Source organism: Megalobrama amblycephala, linkage group LG18 (genome assembly GCF_018812025.1).
Source record: "Megalobrama amblycephala isolate DHTTF-2021 linkage group LG18, ASM1881202v1, whole genome shotgun sequence".
Lineage (NCBI taxonomy): Eukaryota > Metazoa > Chordata > Actinopteri > Cypriniformes > Xenocyprididae > Megalobrama > Megalobrama amblycephala.
In genome coordinates, this window is record NC_063061.1 from 33,320,323 (window position 1) to 33,347,031 (window position 26,709).

The 26,709-nt window shown below is 39.5% G+C and overlaps 2 protein-coding genes across 2 annotated transcripts; both read left to right on the plus strand.

Moving 5' to 3' along the window:
- The first annotated feature begins 3,063 nt into the window (after positions 1–3,063).
- LOC125253401 (urokinase plasminogen activator surface receptor-like) lies at positions 3,064–5,373 on the plus strand. The gene is made up of 5 exons (XM_048167352.1): positions 3,064–3,199; positions 3,290–3,409; positions 3,666–3,797; positions 3,999–4,100; positions 5,058–5,373. The coding sequence occupies exons 1-5, from the start codon at positions 3,151–3,153 to the stop codon at positions 5,246–5,248; spliced, it is 594 nt and encodes a 197-aa protein (XP_048023309.1). The 5' UTR covers positions 3,064–3,150; the 3' UTR covers positions 5,249–5,373.
- A 16,612-nt stretch (positions 5,374–21,985) lies between these two features.
- Positions 21,986–23,616, plus strand: LOC125253400 (urokinase plasminogen activator surface receptor-like). The gene is made up of 5 exons (XM_048167351.1): positions 21,986–22,321; positions 22,401–22,520; positions 22,771–22,902; positions 23,104–23,211; positions 23,312–23,616. The coding sequence occupies exons 1-5, from the start codon at positions 22,273–22,275 to the stop codon at positions 23,509–23,511; spliced, it is 609 nt and encodes a 202-aa protein (XP_048023308.1). The 5' UTR covers positions 21,986–22,272; the 3' UTR covers positions 23,512–23,616.
- The last annotated feature ends 3,093 nt before the right edge of the window (positions 23,617–26,709 follow it).

Genomic DNA, 26,709 nt, shown 5'->3' on the forward strand with positions numbered 1-26,709 from the left:
ATATGTAGACTGTGTAAATTATGTGCTGGCCCTCAAACTAATTTATTTATATTTCTATAAAAAACTAAACTAAAATAACACTTTTTCATATGCTAAGTAACATTTATAGCATGCAAGTAATGATCAGGTAAAGAACTTCTCATCACTGGCTTTAGCACAGTTAAAGCTTGTTGAAAACAACATAGATTTATTTCATGTAGACACCCATAGCCTAACCGCAAGGTCTACACTTCAGCATAATGGTAACCTCAAAAAAATCGACATAACAAACTCTTTTAAATGTCAAATATAACTGAACATCAAACTTTAAAAGGTATTTCCCTTTACTAAAAAACACATTAAACAGCACTTAAGTTCAACATTTACTGTCCCGATCTATCCCTACGCAAAGCATGCTGGGAACTAGAAATCCACTGCCCAGTTTCAATCAATGCAACATAAATGATTCATGTCGTCCCAACACAAATGGTTTAGGTTAACCTAACATTTTGCAAATTTAATTTAATTTAACATAATACAATTGAGTGCAAATGCCAATTAAGTAAAAAACTAAAGATTTGTGTTGGTTCAGCTTATTTTATTTAAATAAACTGAACAAGCAGCTAGAATCATTTTTTTGAGTGTACAGAACTCTAATTATTTAACTATGCCGAGGTAAATTCAATTTTCAGTTCTAGGGCACCTTTAAGTCGTGATCACAAGAAAACAAGATAGAAAAAAAATAATAATTCATGGCCGTTTAGGGCTTCCGTAGGTCCCTCTAGCTGCCTTGTATTTTATTTTTAATCTCAGTATTAAAGGACAACATCCTTTCACACAAATGATCTAATAACATTTAAGGAAGAGAAAAATAGTTTTGCTGCATATGATCCTCGCAAATAATAATAATACCCTTTAAAATTTCTATGCTTTATGTTAGCCCACTTTTCAGTTTTTTAATGTGTTTATTTATTTTGATGTTATCTATTATTTGCTATTATTTTTGCTTTTGTAGCTACTCCTTGCTTTCTTATGTTAAAAACCTACAATAAGATGAATAAAGAGAAATAAATAAAGATAAATATATTGTACCATAACAGGCTCCAGAAACCATTAAGCAGCTTGGAAAAGGCATGGATATTATATTTTTCTTATTTTGGGCCAGACAAAAAAAAAAAAAAAAATCATATTCAAATCATATTAGCCTACTCTTCATGCAAATTTTAGTCATGTGCTTGAAATTGTAATGAAAATGATTAAACTCCTTCTGATGTTTTCAAGGTCATTAACCCTCTACTGCACACATGTTGATGGCACACGAAAAAAAATATTCCACATCATTTTTTGGTTCATTTGGAAACATTTTATTGATTAAAAAAAAATGTTTGCCCCCACTCTCCCCCAACCCCAAAATATTTTAGAAAATTGTCATCAAAAAAAAAAAAAAAAAAAAAAAATCAAGAAATAATAAGTAAAAAGGGAAAAACACTTGATAGATATTGAATTTGATACATGCATAGGTCTGTATCATGTAGTGTGCTATGCCATATAATGTACTTCATGTAATAAGATTTCACTCTGCACAAAACTTCAAAAAGCAGTTCTTCTCTGCTGTGAAATAGTGGTGTAGCCTATGTTACAATTTTTGCACATCACTTTGGGTTTTCCTGCATACCAGGAACCCTGTATCTTCCCTTCTTATAATACATTATGGCCAATTTAAGGTATTGTCCACAATATCCTCGAAAAGTAGCCTACCCCTTATCGCAAAACGTTGCTCTGAGGCAACAAAAAGAGAAACTGAATTTCTGAACATGCAAAATAAAATAAATAAAAACTTCATAAAACCTGACAAAAGGCTTCTCTATATGTGTATTCATATACACATATTTTGTATGTACAGTTCATGTCATTTTAAATAAGATTAGGCTACTAATGCAAATAATCTTGCCTTCTCCTCACACCATGTGCTCCTGTGAACGTGTCAGAACAGGACGTCCCACTTTTAAAGGGTGCTTGATAGTGCCTCCCACACCTTAGTTTGGTTTCTCGACTTTTCTAACTGGTTGTAATCATTTAAAGAAAAATGTACGCAACATAGGGCTTAAGAAAACTTTCCGTTGCCTGAGGGCAACGCTGTGCGGTAGAGGGCTAAAGGCTCGTGATTCATGAGTTCAGAGAAAACGAAAGTTATGGTTAAAATTGTTTTGAAATAGTGATACGAGAAACGAAGCTTTTCAAAGCTTCGAATCAGTTGAATCAATTGATTCGCAAAATGATTCACCGTTTCGAAGCGTTCGACACGCCACTCGCTGGTTTCCCCTGCTGGTCAGAACAGTGTAAATGCAACCAAACATGCACACAAAGATTAGATTAGACATTACGTGACAATTTTCAGGGCTTGTTTTGTTTGTTCCATGAATGGCTCAGCTAAACAGGCCAGACTATTAGCCTACTAGGCTATTATTCCATGTCTAATAGTAAATGTCTACAAATGTATGAAACTGATCAGAGATCGCCCCCAGCGGTGAACCATTTAAATTTCAAAATGTTTTAAAACATTATGATGCAACGAAGCCTCGTTTAAACAGGATTCATCATGACTCACAGTGTGTAGTTGTACCATATACTACAGAACTGCACTTATTTTAATTCTTTAACGTTGCAACAATAAAGTATATTTAAGTGAAAAGCTCACAGAACTAGTCTTGACCTGGTTTCTTAATAACATTCCATACTCACTAACGTATGAATTATGTGTGGATTTTCTTTCTTCTGCAGAACACAAAAATATATTTTAAAGAATGTTTGGGTCCAAACAACATTAAACCCCACTGGCTTTCATTTTATGGACAAGCATACACACATTTTTCAAAATCCTTACTTTTGTGTTCTGCGGAAGAAAGTCATACATGTTTTGAATGACATGATGATGACAGAATCTTCATTTTTGGTTCAACTATCCCTTTATGAAGGTTGGTTTAAGTAAACCTAGTACATATTGTAGTTTCCATATTAAATCATAATTTATCATTAACTGGCAAGTAAATTATTTAAGCTTAAGTTTCTGTTTCATTTTCTTTCATTTTCTCATAAAGACCCTCCCCTTTTGATAAGATATAAAATGGACACTGAAACAGATGCATTATTTCATTCACCTCCTGATCAAAGATGGATCTGCAAATCTCAGTTTTTCTTCTCTTCGTTGTTTTCACTGCAGGTACAAAGACAAATAATGTTTATGATGTTTTTGATTACTAATACAGATCATTAGATGTTCTCACTCACTGTCTCTGTTTCATTACTAAAGGACACTCTCTAAGATGTTATGAGTGTATGGGTCTGACGGGTTCTTGTGCAGATCAGACGTTAAAAACATGTCCTAGTGGATTTTCTCAGTGCATGAGTACAACAGCTGTGAAACAAGATGGTAAGTCCAATATGATTTAAATTTATTGTTATATTTGACTGGTGGAGATGCTGTTATAATTTACTTGTTTTTATGGCAGAATTTACCATTTTAATCACAAAATATTCTACATAGATTTCTGATATTTAATTTGTTTTTTATAATGATTATGATTTACGTTTTAAAAAAATGTTTGAAATAAAAACTACATTTGAACATATTTATAAATCAGTTTTCCAGTTTAACTGGTCTTTCCTGTATCGTTTATATTCTTTAGGTGGCAGTACTTCTAAAGGGACAATTAAAAATTGTGCTCCTGCCTGTCAAAGTGTGTCCATGAATTTTGGCATTTCAAAGACGACTACTTCCTGCTGTAGCTCAGACTTGTGTAACGCCCAAGATCCTCCAGGTATTGTACTTCAATAATCAAGTGCAGATAACTGTCTTCTGTAAAGTCAACATTCATTTTACTTCCAAAGGACATTCAATCAGAAAATAAAAAGGTGTGTCTTGTCTGTCATGAACTGATTGAATGGAGCTGCTAAAGGAGTGTTTCATTATATCTTTTGTACAGAAAATAAAATAAAAGAATACTTGTTTCCCTCTGTAGAGCCTGTCCCGAATGGAAAGAAATGTTACTATTGTGATGGGAAGAGCTGCTCAAACACAGTGAGCTGTTTAGGGACTGAAGACCACTGCATTAAAGCAACAGGTGAGAAACTGAAAAAGGAAGGAGATTAAAGTCATTGGGCCCTATTTTAACGATCTAAGCTTATGGTCTGAAGCGTATGGTGCTAGTTTAATGATGGAAAAAATGGTCGGCACACCAGGCGCATGCATGGTCCAAAAGGGTTGTAGTCTCTTAATGAGTCATGGGTGTGTTTTGGGTGTAACGTGCAATAAACCAATCAGAGTCTCATCTCCCATTACCTTTAAAAGCCAGTTGCACTTGCACCATCGCTGAGTCGCTTTTTACATGGCAGAATTTGCAAGCGGAAAAAATAAATACTACTACAGAGAGGAATCCTTTTATTTTTAATATTTAAAAATGTTTGTTTGTGAATAAGCATTGTGCACCCGCATAAAGGCACTTATTACAAAAGTCCCTTTCAAGGATAGTCTGCTGCGGCCATATTTGCAACGCCTCTGGGCAGCTATTTCGGGCATCCAAGACCAAGTCTATTTGAATGAGGGAATCCTGGAATCTCAAAAACTGCTTGGCAAACTCCCAATTAAATAACATTCAAATCAACAACAAACTCTGACATGAACTGTGCCATAAATGTTATTTCTTATGCACAAACAGCGTTAAAAAAGTTTATTTTATTTTATTCAGGCTATAGTCAAGCCGATGTGCATGTGCAGTCCTAAACGTGAGTCTCTGGTTTCTATGGGAACTGGAGCTTCTAACAATCGCTGCAGTAATGCTATGACTTTATCAATCAGCGATTGGCTCTTTTACTTAGAAGGCAGGACTTATTCTGCCATACTGTGCATTGCATTTTCTTCCATTCATAACTAATAGGAGTGAAGCGTGCATTGCACCTAGTTTTGCATTGCGCCACGTGTATGATCCTTTAAACTCTCTTAGGTTTAAACATTTGATACACATCACATACCAATGTCCAGCTTAAACTGAATCAACCTTTGTTTTCTTTCTTTTCATCAGTGGCTTATGGTGGCCAGTCAGCTGTTGTTAAAGGCTGTGCCTCTAAATCAGTTTGTGATGCCACAGCATCAGTAAGTGGTTTTGCGAGCTTCTTATGTTGTGAGGGGAACCTGTGTAACGGTGCTCAGAGTGTCTCCCAGAGCTTCCTGTTCCTCTGCTGTTCTCTGCTCTCCTACTTCCTGCTGCACTGAATCCAGCAGCTCTTCATCCTACGATCAGACACACTGTACTGAATATAGAGCTTGTATTTTCTCTGTACGATCTGAAATTCTGATGTGACAATTTATGAAATAAAAATACAAAATATTAAAAAACATCACATTGTCCTTGTGGTCATATTTAATAAAGATTTTCATGCTGTAAAGAAGTTCAGAAGTTCAAATCATATCTTATTTTTTTACAAAAGTGAATTAATAAAATTTATGTTCAGAAGAAAAATGTATTATTATGTATGTTCCCTTACTTGTTTTGCACTTTTCTTTCCTTTTATCATTGTTTTCCTTAGGTACATTTTCCCCCCAACATTTTAGGCATTTTTGGATCCGTGAACATGCTCAAAAACTCTTGAAACTTTGTACACTCGTAGAAATCGTTGGCCATCAGGGCCACAAGCTGTGGCACACCCTTTTATATGGTTGTACTTGATGGGCTTTGTAGCGCATCCCTTTTCACCTACAGAACCAAACTTCATACAGTTACAGATCTCATGGGGCCAAACAAATTTCACACGCCAAAAGTCATAAGCCAACCCAACAGGAAGTCCGCTATTTAGGGTTGTTTAAACCCAAGGAAACAGAAAGTCTGTTATAATTCTGCATACATTAATTGATTTGGATGAAACTTCAGCTGTGTGTTAATTGTAGGAGCCTAATCACATGGACATGGCTATTGTGAGTCAAAGTCATAGTGCCACCAACTGGCAGCAGGAAGTGTGTCACTTTCAAAATGCATTGAAATCCCACTCTTACTTTTACCCAATTTGATCAGTCTTCATCAGAATGCTATTAAGACAAGGCAGATATAGACCTGTCAAAGGATTCTTGATATCTTAAATACTGTTGCCATGGCAACATGTCAAACTTTTATAATATTATTGTGGGTTTGTAATATGTGTGGGTTTTCTGCCAAAAAGCTTTTTTTTTTTTTGTTTCATCTGACTATTGAAGCCGGTCCCTTTTGAATTTCCAGTCTTGTCTGACAGCTGAATATGTTGGAGTTTGTTTTTGGATGATTTTTCTTGAAACCCTCTCAAACAACTTGTGGGTGCTGTTTGGTAATTTTTTTAGGCTTTCTGAGACTCGATACTCAACTAATCTCTGCAATTCTCCAGCTGTGATCCTTAGAGAGTCTTTGTCCACTCAAACTTTCCTCCTTTCTGTGCATTTGGACGATATAGACACACAATCTCTTCCAGGCAGATTTGTAACATCTTTAATTGACTGGAATGCTAAAAAATGTAAATATGAATGGGATGTTACTTCAGAGATATTTTACTCATAATAGTTTCTGGGGGTGACAATAATTGTAGCCAACATGTGTTGGAGAAAAACATTTATTTAATAATGTGATTTCCCCCACTTTCAATGGTTTTACTTCAATGAATGGTTAGATTTTTTTGAATTTTTTTTTAAATGAAAGATCAAAAGGATAAATAATGTAGATTTATTTTCACAGCCGTCTTCTATCATATTTACCAAGTTTGCCAATATTTGTGGATGGCACTGTATGAATTAATCATGAGCCAATGAAGAGCTATCCTTAACTATATATATTTTTTTTTCAAATCTGTTAAACTTATGTTCAAGACAATAACATAATAATAATAATAATAATAATAAAACTGAAGACAACAATTTGCTATGTTTCTACAGTAATACCAAATTGAAATACACAGCCTTTGTTTCTGTTATGGAAGAATGACTTGGTTTGAGACATGTTTTTGTTAGTTTTAGTGTATTGTGAGTGTGACATTTGCTGCTGTGCCAAGATGAAAGTTGGTTAGGGGAACTGGGTGAGGGTTACACTTTATTACAATAGTCCACTTTAGAAATTCCACTAGCTTTAAGTAGACTAACTTTGCAATTTCATGTCAACTGACTCTCATTCATTTGAAACTACATTACATGTTAATAATTTGCAACTACTGTTAGGTTAGTAGAATAGTGATGTGTACTTGCAAAGTTACTTATAGTCAGTAGAATGTCTTGGGGAGCATCAAATATACTCTAAAGACTGCTAGATTACATGCAGTTGCAAAGTTAGTAGAATGTCTAAAGTGGACTATTGGAATAAAGTGTTATTTAATATTTGTCCTCCCTCTACAGGTAAAGGAGAGTAAAGGTGATAAATATGTAAAAGCAACTCAAGGCCACAAGAGGGCGCTGCGAGTGCAGGTGCTGCAGCATTAACTTTTTCTCTTGTGTTCTACTCCCATATTATGGAGCCCTGGACATGACATGCAGGAAAAAATAGGATAAATCGTGCGCACGATTTACTATTTCGTTCCCTCGATTTATAAAGCATGATTTATACAACGAGGGAACGAATTAGTAAATCGTGCGCACGATTTTTTTTTTTTTTCCTTGCATGTCATATGCGGGGCTCCAAACATAGATAAACTAAAACAAATTTAATTTGTTTACCAGGTCTGGGCTTCACTCCTTCTTTGTATTTCCCTAACTTTTAAAAAATCCACAAGTTCTTCAATCAAATCAAGCCAATTTATTGCTACTTCAATATTTTAAATCATAGCCTACCCTATAAATTGTATTGTTGTAGGCCTATATTGTGTTGACAACTAAATTAAATATTTACCATCTTATTCTGCATAATTGGGTGTTTTTAAATAAACAGACAAGTTGGCTGGACGATATATAGGCTACATAGAGATCACTCCGATTTAGACCTACGTTTCTATGGCAATATCAGCTTCTTTTTTTTTTTAATAAAAACTGCTGAAATTCAACTTGAATGATGACAGAATAAAATACTATCACTAGTGATCATCAAATCCTTTTTACAGTTTACTTTACACACTTTTAAATCTTCCACTTTTTTTCACAACCTTTGTAAAAACGTTATTAGCCTATAAGATCATTATGTTTGTAGCGTGATCCATCAAAACGTACAATATATTACAATTCAGACCTAGTGGTTGGCACATTTCTTGTGTTTAACCAGAATGAACAGACATGAATGAATGAATGACTGAAACTATATGTTATTGTCTCTGAAATAAAGCAACATGCAACATAATATTGATGTTTTCTGGCTCATCCTGGACTGAAGCACAGGCTCTACTCTCCAGCACAACGGTGACCCACAAAACACACGATAGAAACCCTCTAAATCCCAACAGAACATGAAACACTAACAGATCTCTCAAGATCTCAGCATCTTTACTTATTACAATCCAGACTTTATTTGAAGTTATTATTGAGAATTAACAGCGGTTTAGATGTTGATGTTTTATTGAATAAAATACTAAAGTTTGAAGTCACCGTTCTGGTGGTCAGTACTTGCTTTAGTTGAGCTCTTGACCCTTAACACTTTAACATTAGTATTTCTCAGATTGCTTTAACTGTATGTTTGTTATAGCAAAAAAGAAAAAAAAGTTCTCAGATCAGATGATGTTGGTCACTTTTTAATCATCATAAAGTGTTCTGACTCACTGATAGCAGAGTCTGGTCTCTAAATAAATTGTTTAATATCAGTTGTAATTTAAAATGGCAGAACTTCTGCAGTGCTGTAATACTATAAAAAAAAAAATACAGAAAATGTTCTGTCAAGGTCATGCAGACTCACACAGACATCAAGAATCAGTGTATGAATCTCAACAATACAGTGACCAAAAAAATTCAGATCAACTCACGTCACAAAACAAGCTACTAAAGTCACAAAAAAGCATTTTTTTACGCTTTTAAAGTGAAGGTATTTGATCGTAATAATTCAGGAAATACCAGTAAAAGTTTTTCGGTTTATTTAAATAGTATATTTTTCTTTAATTCTACAGGGTTTTTTGGCTGCCATTCATTTGACCGTTTTACCATTTAACTGTTTTGTTACTGTTTAATTACTGATTATTTTTGTAATTTTACATACATTTGTTTGTAATTTAAGAAAACAGAAAAAAATACTGTATAAAAATACAGTAAAGTTTCAGTAAAAAATATGTGAATTACTGTAATTTTTCATTAATGTCATAACACATAAAATAACAGCCGAGTTGTTAATTTACATACATTGCTTGTAATTTTGCAGAGTTTTAAGTATAATTTAAAATAAAAGAAAATGACTGTACAAAAAAGAAATCAGTTATTTTCCATAAAATTAGGGGTTTTTTTACACTGTAGGAGCCATACAATTTACTGATGACTTAATTAAAAAAAAAAAAAAAACTGTTCTATTGCGCTTCTGATTTGGCAGTGAAATTGTGAAAATGTGAAGGATTCTATGGTCCAGTTAGTATTTTCACCCCATAATGGCGGTCGCGCTACCGGAGCGCCATCTAGTGGTTGTTACCCAAAAAGTATCAAAGTGTCTCCTCTTGGGTTCTCTTTATTTAGGCTAACTATTTGCATGTTATGCGCGAATCGGTGGGCGGGGCTAAACAGGCAGTGATGAAGTAGGCGTTGATCTTCTTCTGCAGAGGCGGTGCTTGCTGCCCTTTGACGTCATAGATCCCCACTTTGTAAATCCTGTCGTTTTCTGGGTCTGGTGTCAATTAAAGCTTTTATTGGACTAACAAGGAAGTTTTCAGCTCTAAAACTTACAGGATATTCTTATAGTATGATGACCTCTTATATATCAAAAGCTCAAGGAAAATTTGATTTCTCAGTTCATCACCCCTTTAAAGCAATGTAAAAAAAAAAAAAAAAAAAATCTAAATTTGCTGCAACTTGGCTTTAATAATATGTTAATTTTAAAATATTCACATTTTCCAGAAACTGCAAATGGAGCAGTTACAGTACGTTGGACTAAAAGTCTCCCATGGCATTTATGCATCCTCACACATCCTTAAAAATATAAATGAACTTTACTTAAGTATACTAAATAATATTAACTTGAAGTTATTTTCTGAAGGGGTATGTGAACAATTCTTCAGTGACAAACAGGTGTTGAAGGATGTGTTGTTGTTGGTTTTTGTTTTTTGGTTGTTGTTTGTGTTTTTTGTTTTGTTATGTTTTTTAGGGGGAAAAAAAACTTTAATCCTCCTATGTCCAGAAATGTTATCCAGTTGGCCCAGAAACCCCAGCAGCAGCCCTGACTATGTGTCCATGTTAGTTGGTCTGTATTTCAGAGAACAATTTTTAAAACTGTTGTTACAATTTACCAGAATAACAGTAGAGAAAAAGGGGTGTGTGTATCAGTGCAAATGTGAATGTGGTGTGGGTGTGTGTAGTTCATGTGAACTTAGGTATTGTAAAGGCGACTATTTCCTGCTGTAACACAGACGGGTGTAACCTCCAAGATGCTCCAGGTATTGTCATTTTACTTCCAAATGACATCCAATCAGGAAATAAAACGAAGGTGCATCTTGTCTGTCATGAACTGATGAGCAGCTAAAGGAGTGTTTCATTAGATCTTTTGTAAATAAAATCAAATAAAAGAATACTTGTTTCCCTTCTGTAGAGCCTGTCCCAAATGGAAAGAAATGTTACTTCTGTGATGGGAAGAGCTGCTCAAACACATTGAGCTGTTCAGGAACTGCGTTACAAGACCGCTGCGTTAAAGCAACAGGTGAGAATCTGAAAAAGGAAGAAGATTAAAGTCATGATCTTTTAAACTCTCTTAGGTTTAAATATATGACAAAGATCACATATACCAGACTGTTACAACAGAGACACCGGAGGCAGAGGTAAAAGCAGTTAAGGTGGTTTTATTAACAATCAGCAGAGTGGCAGGTAGGTGAATGGTAATATAGATGATACTTGGAGATGAATAGAGGTGATACTGTCCTTATGTTGTGTTGCAGGTGAAGCTGGATGGAGACGCTGGAGACAGATGACGGAACACACACACAGGCAGGTTGGAACACAGGGAGCGAAGGAGACGATGGAGACGATGGAGACAGGTAAGTATAGCGATCAGAGTCCTTGAGGTAACCATACATTGAAGCGTAGTGCAAACGAGACCGGACAGTGAGTGTGTGTGAGTGTGGGGTTTAAATGCCAGTGGTGATTGCCGTGCTAATGATGTGCAGGTGGTGATGATTAATAAGCTGGTGATTGAGTGCGTGGGTATGGCAGTGAGGTGGAACCTGACGTGTCTGTGACAGTACCCCCCCTCCCACGGCCCGCTCCTGAGGGCCGAGGACCCCGACGTCGTGGTGGTCGTCCTCTAGGGCGTGGGGCAGGTCTGTCCGGGTGGCTGGCGTGGAAAGTTTCTAGCAGGTTAGGGTCAAGGATATCATTCTTGGGGACCCATGAGCGTTCTTCGGGGCCATAACCCTCCCAGTCAACCAGGTATTCTAACTGACCACCACGGCGCTGGGAGTCCAGGATTTCACGGACAACGTAGGCAGTTCCATCGTCTAGGATGAGTGGAAGGGGGGGCTCGACGGCTGCCACGTCAGGTTCTGTGGAGGGAAGAACAGAAGGGTGGTGAGTTTTCAGTAAGGAGACGTGAAAGGTGGGATGAATTCTTTTGTACTGTGCAGGGAGTTGAAGACGATACGTGACTGGGTTGATCTGTTGAAGGATGGTGAACGGGCCAATGAAGCGGGGACTCAGCTTCTTGCAGGGCAGACGCATCTTGATGTCTCTGGTTGACAGCCAGACCTTCTGCCCCGGTTGGTAGTTTGGAGCGGTGGAGCGCCGAAGGTCGGCTGTCATCCTGCGTCTGCGCAGGGCTCTCTGCAGCTGATGGTGGGCTGAGTCCCAAACCCTCTCGCTCTCCCGGAACCAGTAGTCGACTTCCGGAACGTTGGAAGGTTCCCCGTCCCAGGGGAACAGTGGGGGTTGGTAGCCGAGCACGCACTGGAAGGGTGTCAATCCAGTAGTGGCTTGTCGGAGGGAGTTTTGTGCGTACTCGGCCCAACCCAGGTACTGGTTCCAGGAGTCCTGGTGGCCGTGACAGAAGGTACGCAGGAAGCGGCCAATCTCCTGGATCTTCCATTCCGTCTGCCCGTTCGACTGAGGATGGTAGCCGGATGACAGACTGACGGTCACACCCAGGAGGGAGAAGAACGCCTTCCAGACACGGGAGATAAATTGGGGTCCTCTGTCAGAGACTATGTCTTCTGGGATTCCATAATGACGAAAGACATGGTTAAACATCAGTTCTGCAGTAGTCATGGCGGTAGGTAGACCTTCCAGGGGAATCAGACGGCAGGCTTTGGAGAAGCGGTCTACAACTACCAGGATGCATGTGTGACCGTCAGACTCAGGGAGATCAGTGACGAAATCCACTCCCAGGTGTGACCAGGGTCTCTCAGGAACGGGCAGAGGAAGAAGCTTGCCGGTGGGAAGATGGCGTGGGCTCTTGGAGATGGCACACTCCCTGCAGCCCTGCATGTACCTTCTGACATCGTTGGCCATGTTGGGCCACCAGAAGCGCTGTTTGAGCAGCGAGAGGGTCTCATTGACCCCCGGGTGACCAGTGCCAAGTGAAGTGTGAACGGTGTGCAGGAGTGGAGTGCGTCGTGTCCTTGTGATGTACTGCAAGCCCTGGGGGCAACCCGGCGGAGTATGAGAGGAGGCATTGGAGGAGGGTATGGTCTCTTCCGACCACTGGATGGGGCTCACGAAGATTGACTTGGGTAAGATGGTTTCAGGAGTTTCATTTCTTTCATCTGGAGCATGGAGACGGGATAAGGCATCAGCCTTAATATTCTTAGATCCGGGGCGATAGGAGATTGAAAAGTTAAACTGTGAAAAGAACATAGCCCATCGAGCCTGGCGAGGATTGAGTCTTTTTGCAGCTTTCAGGTACTCAAGGTTCTTGTGATCGGTGAGAACTTGAAATGGATGGTTAGCACCCTCCAACCAATGCCTCCACTCTTCCAGAGCAAGCTTAACTGCCAAGACCTCTCGGTCGCCGATGTCGTAGTTGACCTCCGCCAGGTTGAGCTTGCGGGAGAAGAAGGCACATGGATGGAGTCTACTTGGCGTCCCCTGCTGCTGCGAAAGCACCGCTCCCACTCCGGTGGTGGAGGCGTCCACCTCTACGACGAATGGCAAGTCTGGATTAGGGTGGATGAGGAGGGGAGCGGTGGTGAAGGCTTTCTTGAGGGTCTCAAAGGCGTTGGTGGCAGGTTGGGACCAGGACAGAGACTTGGGCTGTTTACGGAGTAGATTGGTGAGTGGACTGACGATGGTACTGTAATTCTTGATGAAACGGCGGTAGAAATTGGAGAATCCGAGGAAGCGTTGGAGTTCTTTGATTGTGGTTGGGGTAGGCCAGGTTTGAATGGCGGAGACCTTCCCCTCGTCCATCCGGATGCCACTGTGATCAATGACGTATCCAAGGAAGTGGACAGAGGGCTGATGGAATGAGCACTTCTCTGCTTTGAGGAACAGATGGTATTGCCGTAAGCGCTATAGGACCTCCGCAACGTGGTGGCGATGTTCGGCCAGGCTCCGGGAGTAAATGAGGATGTCGTCTATGTACACCAGTACGAACTTGTGGAGGAATTCCCGGCCCACCTCATGAATGAAATCCTGGAATACGGAGGGGGCGTTGACCAGTCCATAGGGCATGACCAGGTATTCATAATGGCCGGTGGGCGTGACGAAGGCGGTCTTCCACTCGTCCCCCTCGCGTATCCGGATGAGGTTGTACGCACTGCGGAGGTCCAGCTTAGTGAACACAGTGGCACCACGGAGATGTTCCAGGGCCGCTGGGACGAGGGGAAGTGGATAGCGGAACTTGACTGTGATTTTATTCAGAGACCGGTAATCAATGCAGGGCCGCAAGCCTCCGTCCTTCTTCGCCACAAAGAAAAAGCTGGAAGCAGCAGGGGAAGTAGACGGGCGGATGTATCCTTGGTTAAGGGCCTCTTTGATGTATTCCTCCATGGCCTTCTCCTCCGGTACAGAAAGGGGGTAAACGCGTCCCCTAGGCACTGGCTCACCCGGTAACAGATCGATGGCACAGTCCCATGGCCGGTGTGGAGGTAGCTTGGAGGCACGTTGCGGGCAGAAGACGTCACTGAAGGGGGCGTAGTCTGGAGGTACATCCACGTACATGTCAACTGTTGGAGTTTGGGTTCCTTGCCGCTGTCGCCTTTGGCTTGCTTAGTTGGGGACTCTTGACATTTGTTTTAGGGCTGCACGAAAAATGGTCAAACTGATAATCATGATTATTTTTGCTCAAATTATAATCACGATTATTAATCACGTTTATTCTATCAAAAGAGTAATGTAATTATGGCTATTTTGCAAGTTCTTTACCAACCTACACTTCACCCAAAAGGCCTGTAGGTGGCACAAAGACTTAATTTAACCAACTATGATAACTTCGTTAGATGGTAAATCAATACAAAACATGGTTTTGGTGAGTGCTTTTTAATATGTATTCACATTAGATTTTAAAGCAACACAATTCGTTTGCAGTAAGACAAACCAGATTCAAATTGCCCGGCAAATTCGTAAAGCAAAGAAAAATCATTTCTAGCTGATCGACATTATGAAAACTGGTAAAAACCTTTAGGAACTTCAAAAGATAAAACAGCGAAATTCCTAATATTACTTCCAATATTTCCAAATGATGTTCATTTTCATAGAGCAGGCCAATATCGTGACGATTATTTAAAATCAATCGAGAGAAGCAGATATCGTTATCGTGATTAAAATATGATTTAATCGTGCAGCCCTAATTTAATCTAATTTGACTTGACATTTGATATTCAACAGTGCTTTTGATCTGCCTGTATTGACACTATTCTTTAAAAGGAAAAATTATATACCAATTATCAATGTAAAGCTGCTTTGACACAATCTGCATTGCGCTATATAAATAAAGGTGACTTGACTTGACTTGACGGAGCATTTCTCAACAGGGCTTTCAATGGAGGTAGCATTGATGGAGATATTCATGGAGCGAGGAGATCTTGGAACAGGAAGAACTGGAAAACAGCTGGAGAAACAGTGGTCGCCCCACTTCAGGACTTCGCCCGTGCGCCAGGAGATGGTGGGGCTGTGTTGTTCAAGCCACGGGCGCCCTAGAACCACGTCAGCGGTGGACTCCTCCAGAACCAGCAGATGAATGTTCTCCATATGTAGAATACCCACTTGAAGTTGTAGAGGTCCCACACATCGACGGATCATCTTACGGCTTAGGGGTTTGCCCGTGATAGAATGGACCTGGTAGATAGTCGGAGAAGGCGAGGTCTTGAGCTTGAGGTGTCGACAGAGGGAGCCGGAGATGAAGTTTCCTGCTGACCCTGAATCGAGGAGCGCAACCACTGGAACAGAGGTATTAGCAGCAGTAAGGTTTACTACAGTTGTGAGTGGTTTCATCTTTGGAATGGAAGGAATGATAGCACTCACCATGGGACGAGGCGGACGAGTTGGGCATGTGGAGATTACATGCCCAGGGGAACCACAATATAGGCATAGATTCAGGGTCAGCCTTCTTTGTCTTTCTGCAGATGACAGACGAGAGTTATCCACTTGCATGGGTTCAGTAGCTGGTTCTGGAGAGCGGACGGGTTCGGACCGACGGAGGAAGGTGTTGGAGAGTGTCTGGCCCTGGTGCTCTAGGAGACACGACTGCATACGAGAACCCATGCGGATGGCGAGTTGGATGAAGCGTTCAAGTCCTATGGAGTCCTCGTATGCAGCGAGATGCAACCGCACGTTTGGCTCTAAGCCCTGACGAAAGGTGGTGATGAGGGCTTGTTCATTCCATCCGCTGGTAGCGGCTAGCGTTCTGAACTGCAAGGCATAATCGTTAACATTCTTATTTCCTTGTTTAAGGTTATAAAGTTTCTCACCAATTGAAGAATCCGCCAGGGGTTTTCCGAAGACTTCCCGGAAGTGAGAGACGAATGCTGAATAGGATTTTACTACTGAGCCTTTTTGAGTCCAGAGCGAATCTGCCCATTGAAGGGCCTTACCTTGCAGTTGGGAAATTATGAACGCAATTTTAGCCGTGTCGGTGGTGTAGAGGTGCGGTTGCATCTCCAGGACCAGTTCACATTGAAGGAGGAATCCGCTGCAATCCTCCGCCGATCCTGAGTAGGGCGCCGGTTTGTCCATGGGACTGGCGGTAACCACAGGTGAAGGAGTGACGGCGGTGGGTGCGGAAGCAGCAGCGGTGGTGAACGATGATGACGGTGGTTGCGGGGTGAGTGCTCGACGCAAAGCGTCCACGAACTCCTGAAATGGATTGTTGTGACTCATGCTGATGTTATGCTGTTATGGTCCGGTCTTCTGTTACAACAGAGACACCGGAGGCAGAGGTAAAAGCAGTTAAGGTGGTTTTATTAACAATCAGCAGAGTGGTGAATGGTAATATAGATGATACTTGGAGATGAATAGAGGTGATACTGTCCTTATGTTGTGTTGCAGGTGAAGCTGGATGGAGACGCTGGAGACAGATGACGGAACACTCACACACAGGCAGGTTGGAACACAGGGAGCGAAGGAGACAATGGAGACGATGGAGACGATGGAGACAGGTAAGTATAGCGATCAGAGTCCTTGAGGTAAGCATACAAGGCTGTTTGAAGCGTAGTGCAAACGAGACCGGACAGTGAGTGTGTGTGAGTGTGGGGTTTAAATGCCAGTGGTGATTGCCGTGCTAATGATGTGCAGGTGGTGATGATTAATAAGCTGGTGATTGAGTGCGTGGGTATGGCAGTGAGGTGGAACCTGACGTGTCTGTGACACAGACTGAATCAACCTTGTTTTGTTTCTTTTCATCAGCGACTTCTGGAGGCCAGTCAAATGTTGTAAAGGGCTGTGCCTCAAAATCCATCTGTGATCTCACAGCACAGGTTCCTGGTTTTAAGAACATCTCATGTTGTGATGGGAACCTGTGTAACGGTGCTCAGAGTGTCTCCCAGAGCTTCCTGTTCCTCTGCTGTTCTCTGCTCTCCTACTTCCTGCTGCACTGACTCCAGCAGCTCTTCATTCTACAATCAGACACACTGTACTGAACTCAAAAGGACAAATAAAAGTTCTACTTCTGATTAAGATCAAGCAACTAAAATATTTTTTAGTTATACATAGTATGGAAAATAGTCAAAACTTATCATCACCACCATATCATGTGAGCTGTGATGTTCACACTATGTGTACATCAAATGTGTACAAAAAAAAAAAAAAAAAAGCTCAAGTCTGATGGATTCTTGTGTAGAAGAACAGGTTCTGTGTCTCATTAGAGACGTCAACTGCATGAGTTCAACAGTGGTGACAGTGTGATGAATTCAAATTTAGCATTTTAATTTAAATGTTGATGCGGCAACAGTAGAAATGTAACTAGCTGCATAATTGCTGTTTGTGTTCTGCTCAAAATTTACAAGTGCAATAACACAATTTGTTATATATCTGATTGTAATGGGCAAGGCTTTACAATAAAGGTATAAATAATCATGTAATAATACCTGAATTAATAGTCTACTTACTTCAACATGAACTCATGATTAGTGAAGATATGAACTAATCATGAACCAATGAAGAGCCATCCTTAACTACTACATATTATTTTCAAAAATGTTAAACTTAGGTTCAAAACAATAACATAATTTAAAAAACTGAAGACAACAATTTGCTACATTTCTACAGTACTGTAATACCATATTGAAAAACACAGGACAAATGGCTTGGTTTGAGACATGTTTTAGTGTATTTTGAATGTGAAATTTGCTGCTGTTCTAAGCTGAATGTTGTTTAGGAGAACTGTGTGAAGAGTTTTGAAAAAGTGAGAGAAATGTGCTCTAGTGTTCAAAATAGTGTTAGCAGACAGTTTACTAATACTCTAATGACTGCTATTTGACATGTGGTTGCAAAGTTAGTAGAAAGTGGACTATTGGAATAAAGTGTTCCCTTTATGTTTGTGCTCCCTCTACAGGTAAACGAGAGTACAGCTGATAAAGCTGAAGGCCAGAAGAGGGCGCTGCGAGTGCAGGTGAATACAGGCTTTGACTGCACCGTAGATCACTGACAAGTTACGCAATATCGCGTTCATATCGCAGATGAATCGCCTTCGATAATGAACACAATATTGCGTGGCTTGTCAGTGATCTACGGTTCTGTCTATTAAATGCCGCTCCATTTGAAAGCAGGTGATGGCGATTTCGCGGTAATCAGGGAACCGGCTTTACAGACAAAATGCGCGTGGCAATTGCATGCGATATATCGCCCGGCCCTAATGGACACCCATATTTTCATAAACAGTGTTAATTTCGTTAAAACTATGACGAAAAATGTTTGTTGACGACCTTTTTAAGATGAGATGATGAGAGATGACACGATTTCATATAATGTTAACGACTAAAACTACACGTGTAATATCGTTGATGAAAAAAGACGAGACTGAAATGTGGCTAAAAGACTAAACACTTTACCAAAATAACTCTTTTGAAATCGCTTTTTGTTTTTGTCGAATAAAGGAGACAAAACATTGCAGACTTTTTAACAAGCTTTCATAACAGAGCTTTTCTGTTAAAAGAACATCTGGCACAGCAGCCCTCTCTACACTGAGGAAGAAGCGCGGATGATCTGAAAACACAGACAAGTAAGCTGGAGTTCAGCGCTCTTCATTTGAGATTTTCTACTTAAATTAAAGTGTCTATATTGCGCTGCTCGTTTACTGACTAAATCTGGGACCAAAGTGCAGGCTGAAATACAGCAGTGGTTTTTACGTTTACTGACGTAACATTACGTGAAAAGTGCCGTTCATTTTATTCTACTCCACCTTAAAACAACATGAAAACTGAACATGTACTTCTTGCAGGTAAAATGTTGTATATACACGACATTCAATCAAATTGCCTCATCTTTCACGGTCAAAACTGACTGCACCCACACAAGCCGCTACATTAGTGCTGTTCTCAACAATATAACGTTACCTTTGTGAAAGTGGGGATTTAGCACTACTAGCATAATGAACAAATATAGACATAGACTGCATGTCGATTTAAGTTTAAAACTCTCTTCGATACAAAAACATACCCTTCTGCGAGTTACTGTTTTTAATGTTGATCATATTATACCAGCAAGAATATTGCCTGAATATAATATAACATAATCTAATATATAATTTCCCAAGTCTAATTTTTGCTCTATTTTACAACGAAAGCCACAGCAGAACTGCAACACACAAGCTGTTTTGTGAACGAATCTGCAGCTTTGAACAAATCGTCAATGATTCAATGATCCAATGATCCATTCATAAATTGAGGGTATGCATCGACGTCACTTTCCCGCCGAAAACGTGCTCCCTCAGCTGGACTGAGTGGCAAAAGAAACTGCTGCGTGACTGGATTTGAAAATGAAAATGTGATGTTTATCTGCTTACCCCCAGCGAATCCAAGATGTAGGTGACTTTTTTTCTTCAGTAGAACACAAATGATGATTTTTAACTGCAACTGTTGCCGTCTGTCAGTCAAATAATAGGAGTGAATGGGAACTTCTACTATAAGAGTAAATAAAACTTGCTTATACAAATCCAAATTAAACCCTGCAGCTCGTGATGACACATTAATGTCCTAAGACAGGAAACGATCGGTTTGTGCGAGAAACCGAACAGTATTTTTATCATTTTTTACCTCTAATACACCACTATGTCCAACTGCGTTCAGCATTCGCTTAGTGAGGTCTGATCGCGCTCTGACAACGGCAGTGATGTCTGCCACTCATTGAACTATATGATGTTTATGCAGAGGATCTTTTCGTCGACTGAGAAACCAAATGAGTGCATGCGTAAGAACAACACCCCTCCTTCACAGCTCATTTCGGGGGAATGCCTCCCAAAACTCGTGTACGAGTATTGGAACACGAGTGTTTGTTTACCACCGGCATTCGCTGTGTCGTGTTAGTGGATTCATTATGTCGGACTCACCGCAGGTAACTCGTAATCTGCAGTTACTCCTGACAAAAACATTGCATGCGGCGCCTGTGGAAAGTTACTGAGCGCGCTCCTCTCTCACAAGGAACATCATGGCAGTGACTGACAAGCCAGAGGGCCAATCGTTTACGCGATGATCGCGTAAACGATTGGCTGATGTTTTTAAGGCCCTACCTCGTGCACAGATGATGTATATTAATATTATTCCTTTCAGTGCACCTAATAAATAGTCTTTTATCAGTTAGTAAAGACAGTTTCAAGTAATATTGCAAAAATGAATAAAACAAAACATCCTCTGTAGCACCTTTAAGATATAAAATGAACACTGAAACAGCTGCAGTATTTTATTCTCCTCCTGATCAAAGATGGATCTGCAAATCTGTTTTTCTTCTTTTCATTCTTTTCACAGCAGGTACAAAGACAAATAGTGTTTGTGATGTTTTTTTGATTACTAATACAGATCATTAGATGTTCTCTCTCACTGTCTCTGTTTTATTCCTAAAGGACACTCTCTCAGCTGTTATGAGTGTATGAGTCTGACGGGTTCTTATGTGGGGCAAACAGAACAAACATGTCTCAGTGGATATTGTCAGTGCGAGAGTTCAACAGGCATAACAAAAGTTGGTTGATTTAAATTTACTGTTATATTTGACTAATGGAGATGTAATCAAGACATCACTTCCGTCATCAGAACGCGTTTTTTGACCTCACTAACTGGATGCGCAAAGCAGTTGGACATGGTGTTTTAGAGGTAAAAAATTATTCTGTTCTGATACTGTTCGGTTTCTCGCACAAACCGATCGTTTTGTGCCTTAGAACATTAATGTGTTGTCACGAGCCGCAGGGTTTAATTTGGATTTGTCTGTTGTGTTTTTTTGACTATTATAGATGGAATTCCCATTGACATGCATTATATGACTGACAGACCGCAACGGTTGGAGTTCAAAATCATCATTTGTGTTCTACTGGGAAAAAAGTCACCTACATCTTGGATGCCCTGGGGGTAAGCAGTTAAACATCAAACATCATTTTTGGGTGAACTATCCCTTTAATGGAGAAGGGTGTGGCTGCAGACCATGGACGAGTGGAGCTCCACTCTCAAACAGGAAATATGTCACCTCCACTTGTGTTTTACTAACATCTACACCTACCCCAACCCTAAACCTACCCTTTACAGTAATGCAAATACTTGTTTTACTAACGTCTACACCTACCCCAACCCTAAACCTACCCTTACCATAATGCAAATACAGTAATTAAACTAGTGGAGGTGACGTATTTCCTGTTCGAGAGTGGAGCTCCACTCGCCCCCTCAGGCTGCAGCCAGACCCCATTGGAGAAATGCGCCGCAGAAGCATGTAGTGTAAACTTTAGACTGCCATTCCAGTGCACTTTCACGGGTAGAAGGTTGGAAAAACATGGGTTACAGGTTGCCTGGAATGCGGCATTACTGGAGCACGTTCACACATGTACACACTTCAAAAACGGTGCTTTAAATCTCTTGACAAACTGAAGGTCGTGGCTAAATGACATTTGTGTATGCAAAGTAAAATATAAAGATTACAGTGCAAGTCAGCTTGCTTATTTTGGTCAAGTTAAGGATTTATTAAGTCCACATGTCATGCAAACAAGAAACTAACCACGGCCTCGAGAGCTGTCCTTTTAACCACACTACTTTGCGATGCTGTTTGCGAATGTTTATTAGAACTATGGTTTCGTGAATCACTGACTCGTTGAACTGTGCTGATAACGACGGTACTTGCAACCATATTTGGCTAGTGACGCACACCAAACTCGTCTGGCTCTCTCAAGCTTGTTTCCCCACCCTGTTCCTGGAAGCATACCAACAGTCGGCCTCCAGGAACAGGTTTGGGAAACACTCGCATCATTTATCTGAGTCATTGTGCTCTCGTCTGGTCTTCACCAAAACAATCTGCTGGTGCTGCCACTTTCTCTCCAGTTCTCCAGCATGTTGTCACCTGGGGTTGGTTAATAATGAATTAATGCTTAGGTGGTTATTTTCAATATGTCTGTACTAAAGTATTGCTCACAATATCTTGACAGCAAAAGAGTGCACCCTAGACCCATTTTATGGCGCACATACTCACACACACATTTTCTCGTGAAGATCCTCCCCTTTTGATAAGATATAAAAATGAGCACTGAAACAGATGTTGTTTCATTCACCTCCTGATCAAAGATGGATCTGCAAATCTCAGTTTTTCTTCTCTTCATTGTTTTCACTGCAGGTACAAAGACAAATAATGATTGTAATGTAAATGAGAATTATAACAGATCACTGATGCATCTCTCTCTTTATTACTAAAGCACACTCTCTCAGCTGTTATAAGTGCATGGGTCGGAACGGTTCTTGTGCGGGACAAACAGTAAAAACATGTCCCAGTGGATCTTCTCAGTGCATGAGTTTAACAATGATTACACCAATCGGTAAGTCCAATATGATGGATTGAAATTTACTGTTATATTTGACTGATGGAGATGCTATAATTTACTTGTTTTTCTGGCAGAATTTACAATTTCAATCACAACATCTTCTGCATAGATTTCTGATATTTAATTTGTTTTCTCTTATAGATTATTATGTTCTGTATTTTAAAAAAAGTTTGAAGTGAAAAAAAGCTACATTTTGACAATTTTCCAGTTTAATTGGTCTTTCCTGTATTATTCATGTTTTTAGGTAACATTAGTCGTGAAGTGAAGGTTAAAGATTGTTATCCTGCCTGTCAAAATGGGTCCCTGAACTTAGGCAGTTCAAAGTCAACTTATTCCTGCTGTGACACGGACCTGTGTAACGTCCAAGATACTCCAGGTATTGTTCTTCAGTGATCATGTGCAACTGACTATCTTCTTTAAAATCAACACTCATTTTACTTCCAAATGAAATTTAATCAGGAAATAAAACAGGGTGCGGCTTTCTGTCATGGATTGAATGGAGCATATAAAGGGGTGTTGTTTCATCAGACATTTTACAGAAAATAGAGAAAATAAAATAATACTTTTCCTCCTGTAGATCATCCCAGCATTTTCCCTAATGGAAAGAAATGTTTCTCCTGTGATGATCAGAGCTGCTCAACAGTGAGCTGTTCAGGGACTGAAGACCGCTGTGTTAAAGCAACAGGTAAAAAAAACATGGAAAAGGATGAAAATTGATGTTAATTTTTGTATCTCCATGCATCAACAATTTTAAACATTTGATTTGTTTTCTTTCTTTTCATCAGCGATTTATGGTGACCTGTCAGTGCTTCTAAAAGGCTGCGTTTCTAAATCCATCTGTGATGCTGCTGTTTCAGCATTTAATAATTTTAACCTCGGGAGTGTCTCATGTTGTGAGGGGAGCCTGTGTAACGGTGCTCAGAGTGTCTCCCAGAGCTTCCTGTTCCTCTGCTGTTCTCTGCTCTCCTACTTCCTGCTGCACTGAATCCAGCAGCTCTTCATCCTACACTCAGACACACTGACTGTACAGAATATAAACCTTGTATTTTCTTTTAACTATTCTTACTTTTCAGTTAATAAAAAAAATCTCTCAATACATTTTTATTTATTTGAAAAAGGACCATGTATAATTTTAAACATAAACATTCTACATAAAATAAAAATTATAAAAAAAAATGTAAACATGTTTCCATTTCATGGATTGTACCGGATTTAGCCCAAGGCTAATTTTTATCCAAAATACCCCGGTAGAATATCACAAACAGTTCCAAAAAACACACACACATTATGCTGTATCAGAGGCAAAAATAAATACATAAAACAAATTATTAAGGAGTTAATTAAACTGCAACCATGTCAATGTTTACAGAGTTGGATAGATTTTAAAAAAGATTTAAGCTTCAATTTAAAAAGATCAATAGATGTACATCCTTTTATGTAAGGTATTTCAAAATTAGTAGCTTTCACTGAGGAAGACGATAGTCCAAAAGCAGAATGATGAAAAGAAATGGCACAATCACTTGATGAATGATAATCTGGTAGATCTCAGTTTTTAGAACAACAATAACAATAATAAAAATAGTACAGAAGGAGCCAAAATCAACACGTTCTTCAACCAATATGACCATTTAGGTCATTTGTCAATTCCATGAAATACAACCCATAGGAGTGTTTACTAAAGTGGCGCCACTACAAAAGGACACTTTATTTTAATTAATGAAATACGACCCATAGGAGCGTTTGCTAAAGTTGTGCCATTATCGACAACAGGACACTTTCATTTTAATGCATTATTCCCTTTTATCTGTGTCATATTTCGGTTGGGCATAGCTCAATTGGCAGATCATTGCAATATGCAATCGTGATCTTGCGATCGTTAGTTCAATCCCAAAGAACGCTTTTGCTCATGAAGTGTATCACTAAGGTTAGGTTTAGGGGTGGGGTGGGTTTAGTCGTTAATAAAAAAAATATTTTTGCTAAATGGAAATAGGAGAAATTGTGTAAAAAGTCCACACATTGCTTTTAAAGGTGCCCTAGAACGTTTTTTTTTACAAGATGTAATATAAGTCTAAGGTGTCTCCTGAATGTGTCTGTGAAGTTTCAGCTCAAAATACCCCATAGATTTTTTTTAATAAATTTTTTTAACTGCCTATTTTGGGGCATCATTATAAATGAGCCGATTCAGCCTGCTGCCCCTTTAATTGCTCGCGCTCTCCGCACACAAGCTCTCGACTCTATATATATCGCATAAAACAAAGTTCACACAGCTACTATAACCCTCGAAATGGATCTTTACAAAGTGTTCGTCACGCATGCTGCTTGCATACATCGGATCATGTGAGTAAAGTATTTATTTGGATGTTTACATTTGATTCTGAATGAGTTTGATAGTGCTCCGTGGCTAAAGCTAACATTACACACTGTTGGAGAGATTTATAAAGAATGACTGCAAGTGTTTAAAAATGAAAATAGCGACGGCTCTTGTCTCCGTGAATACAGTAAGAAACGATGGTAACTTTAACCACATTTAACAGTACATTAGCAAAATGCTAACAAAACATTTAGAAAGACAATTTACAAATATCACTAAAAATATCATGATATCATGGATCATGTCAGTTATTATTGCTCTATCTGCCATTTTTCGCTGTTGTCCTTGCTTGTTTCCTAGTCTGATGATTCAGCTGTGCACAGATCCAGACGCTGCCCTTGTCTAATGCCTTGAACATGAGCTGGTATATGCAAATACTGGGGTCGTACATATTAATGATCGCGACTGTTACGTAACGCGTGTGTTCGCTTGTTTTCCGGGAGTCTTTTAAACAAATGAGATTTACATAAGAAGGAGGAAGCAATGGTTTTTGAAACTCAATGTATGTCTTTTCCATGTACTGAACTCTTGTTATTCAACTATGCCAAGGTAAATTCAATTTTTGATTCTAGGGCACCTTTAAATGAACACACATTTCCAGTAAGTAAATGTGTCCCTGTGAACCAGTCCTCATAAATGTTGTTTTTCAAAAGCACTTCCCTCCATGTTTTCTGATAGCACATTGTTTATTTTTACTGCATGCGTACCACTGATGATGGGTGTCTCAGGGTGTATGATGCATATTATGATGTTATGATGAACTAAAAGCCTTTTTCCACTGACGTTCTGAGTTGTTCAAAGCGTTTATAAGGATACAGATTGTCTGATGGCAAACGGGAACATGGTTTGTGTAACATTAGCAGTGTTGGGAGTAACACGTTACAAAAGTAATGCATTACAGAAATGTATTATTTTTTGCTGTAACGCAGTAGTGTAAGGCATTACTAATCAATTTTCAGGATATTTTACTCAGTACATGTTCAGTAACGCTTGCGTTACAACACACTTTTTGCCTACAATTTATTTGTTCAAAAAAACAAACAAAAAAACCTTAAAGGATTAGTTCACTTCTGAATGAAAATTTCCTGATAATACTCATCCCCATGTCATCTAAGATGTCCATGTCCTTTGTACTTCAGTCGAAAAGAAATTAAGGTTTTTGATGAAAACATTCCAGGATTATTCTCCTTGACTTCAATGGCCTCCAAACGGTCAAAATTACAGTTTCAGTGCAGCTTCAAAGAGCTTTAAACGATACCAGACGAGGAATAAGGGTCTTATCTAGCCAAACAAGTGGCCATTTTTATAAAATAAAATGAAACTGTTGTAACAGTCTGTCACATTAGGTGCCCTGGTAAATGTAAATCCACTACCTGACACTAGGGGCAGTGTGGCCCTGATTGCTGTAGTATATCAGCAACGTAGAGGTAGAAGAAGTGAGGTTGGTTTGGTGCTACAGCATGGTGGATGGTGTCTGCAACCCACTCTTAAGAGTCCTGACTGGGAATCTTTGGGGATTTTCTGCTCAGTCAATAAGGACTCTTTAGTCTGTAAGACCAATACAAAGGTGGATTATTCATCAAAAAGGCCCTTTTACCTCAGGAATTGTTTCTTTCAACTTTCTTGTGATTTCATGAGGTGCTAGGGGAAATGTACGGGTGCGGTAAAGTTGGTTTTATGTTGGACATTCGTTAGACATTCGCCAAGCAAATTAAGGGACTGTCTCAAAAGTACACACACACATTCCAAGATGCGACACCATGTAAAGCATATTAATAAAATGTAAAGAACGGAATTAAGTGGGAAACCTTA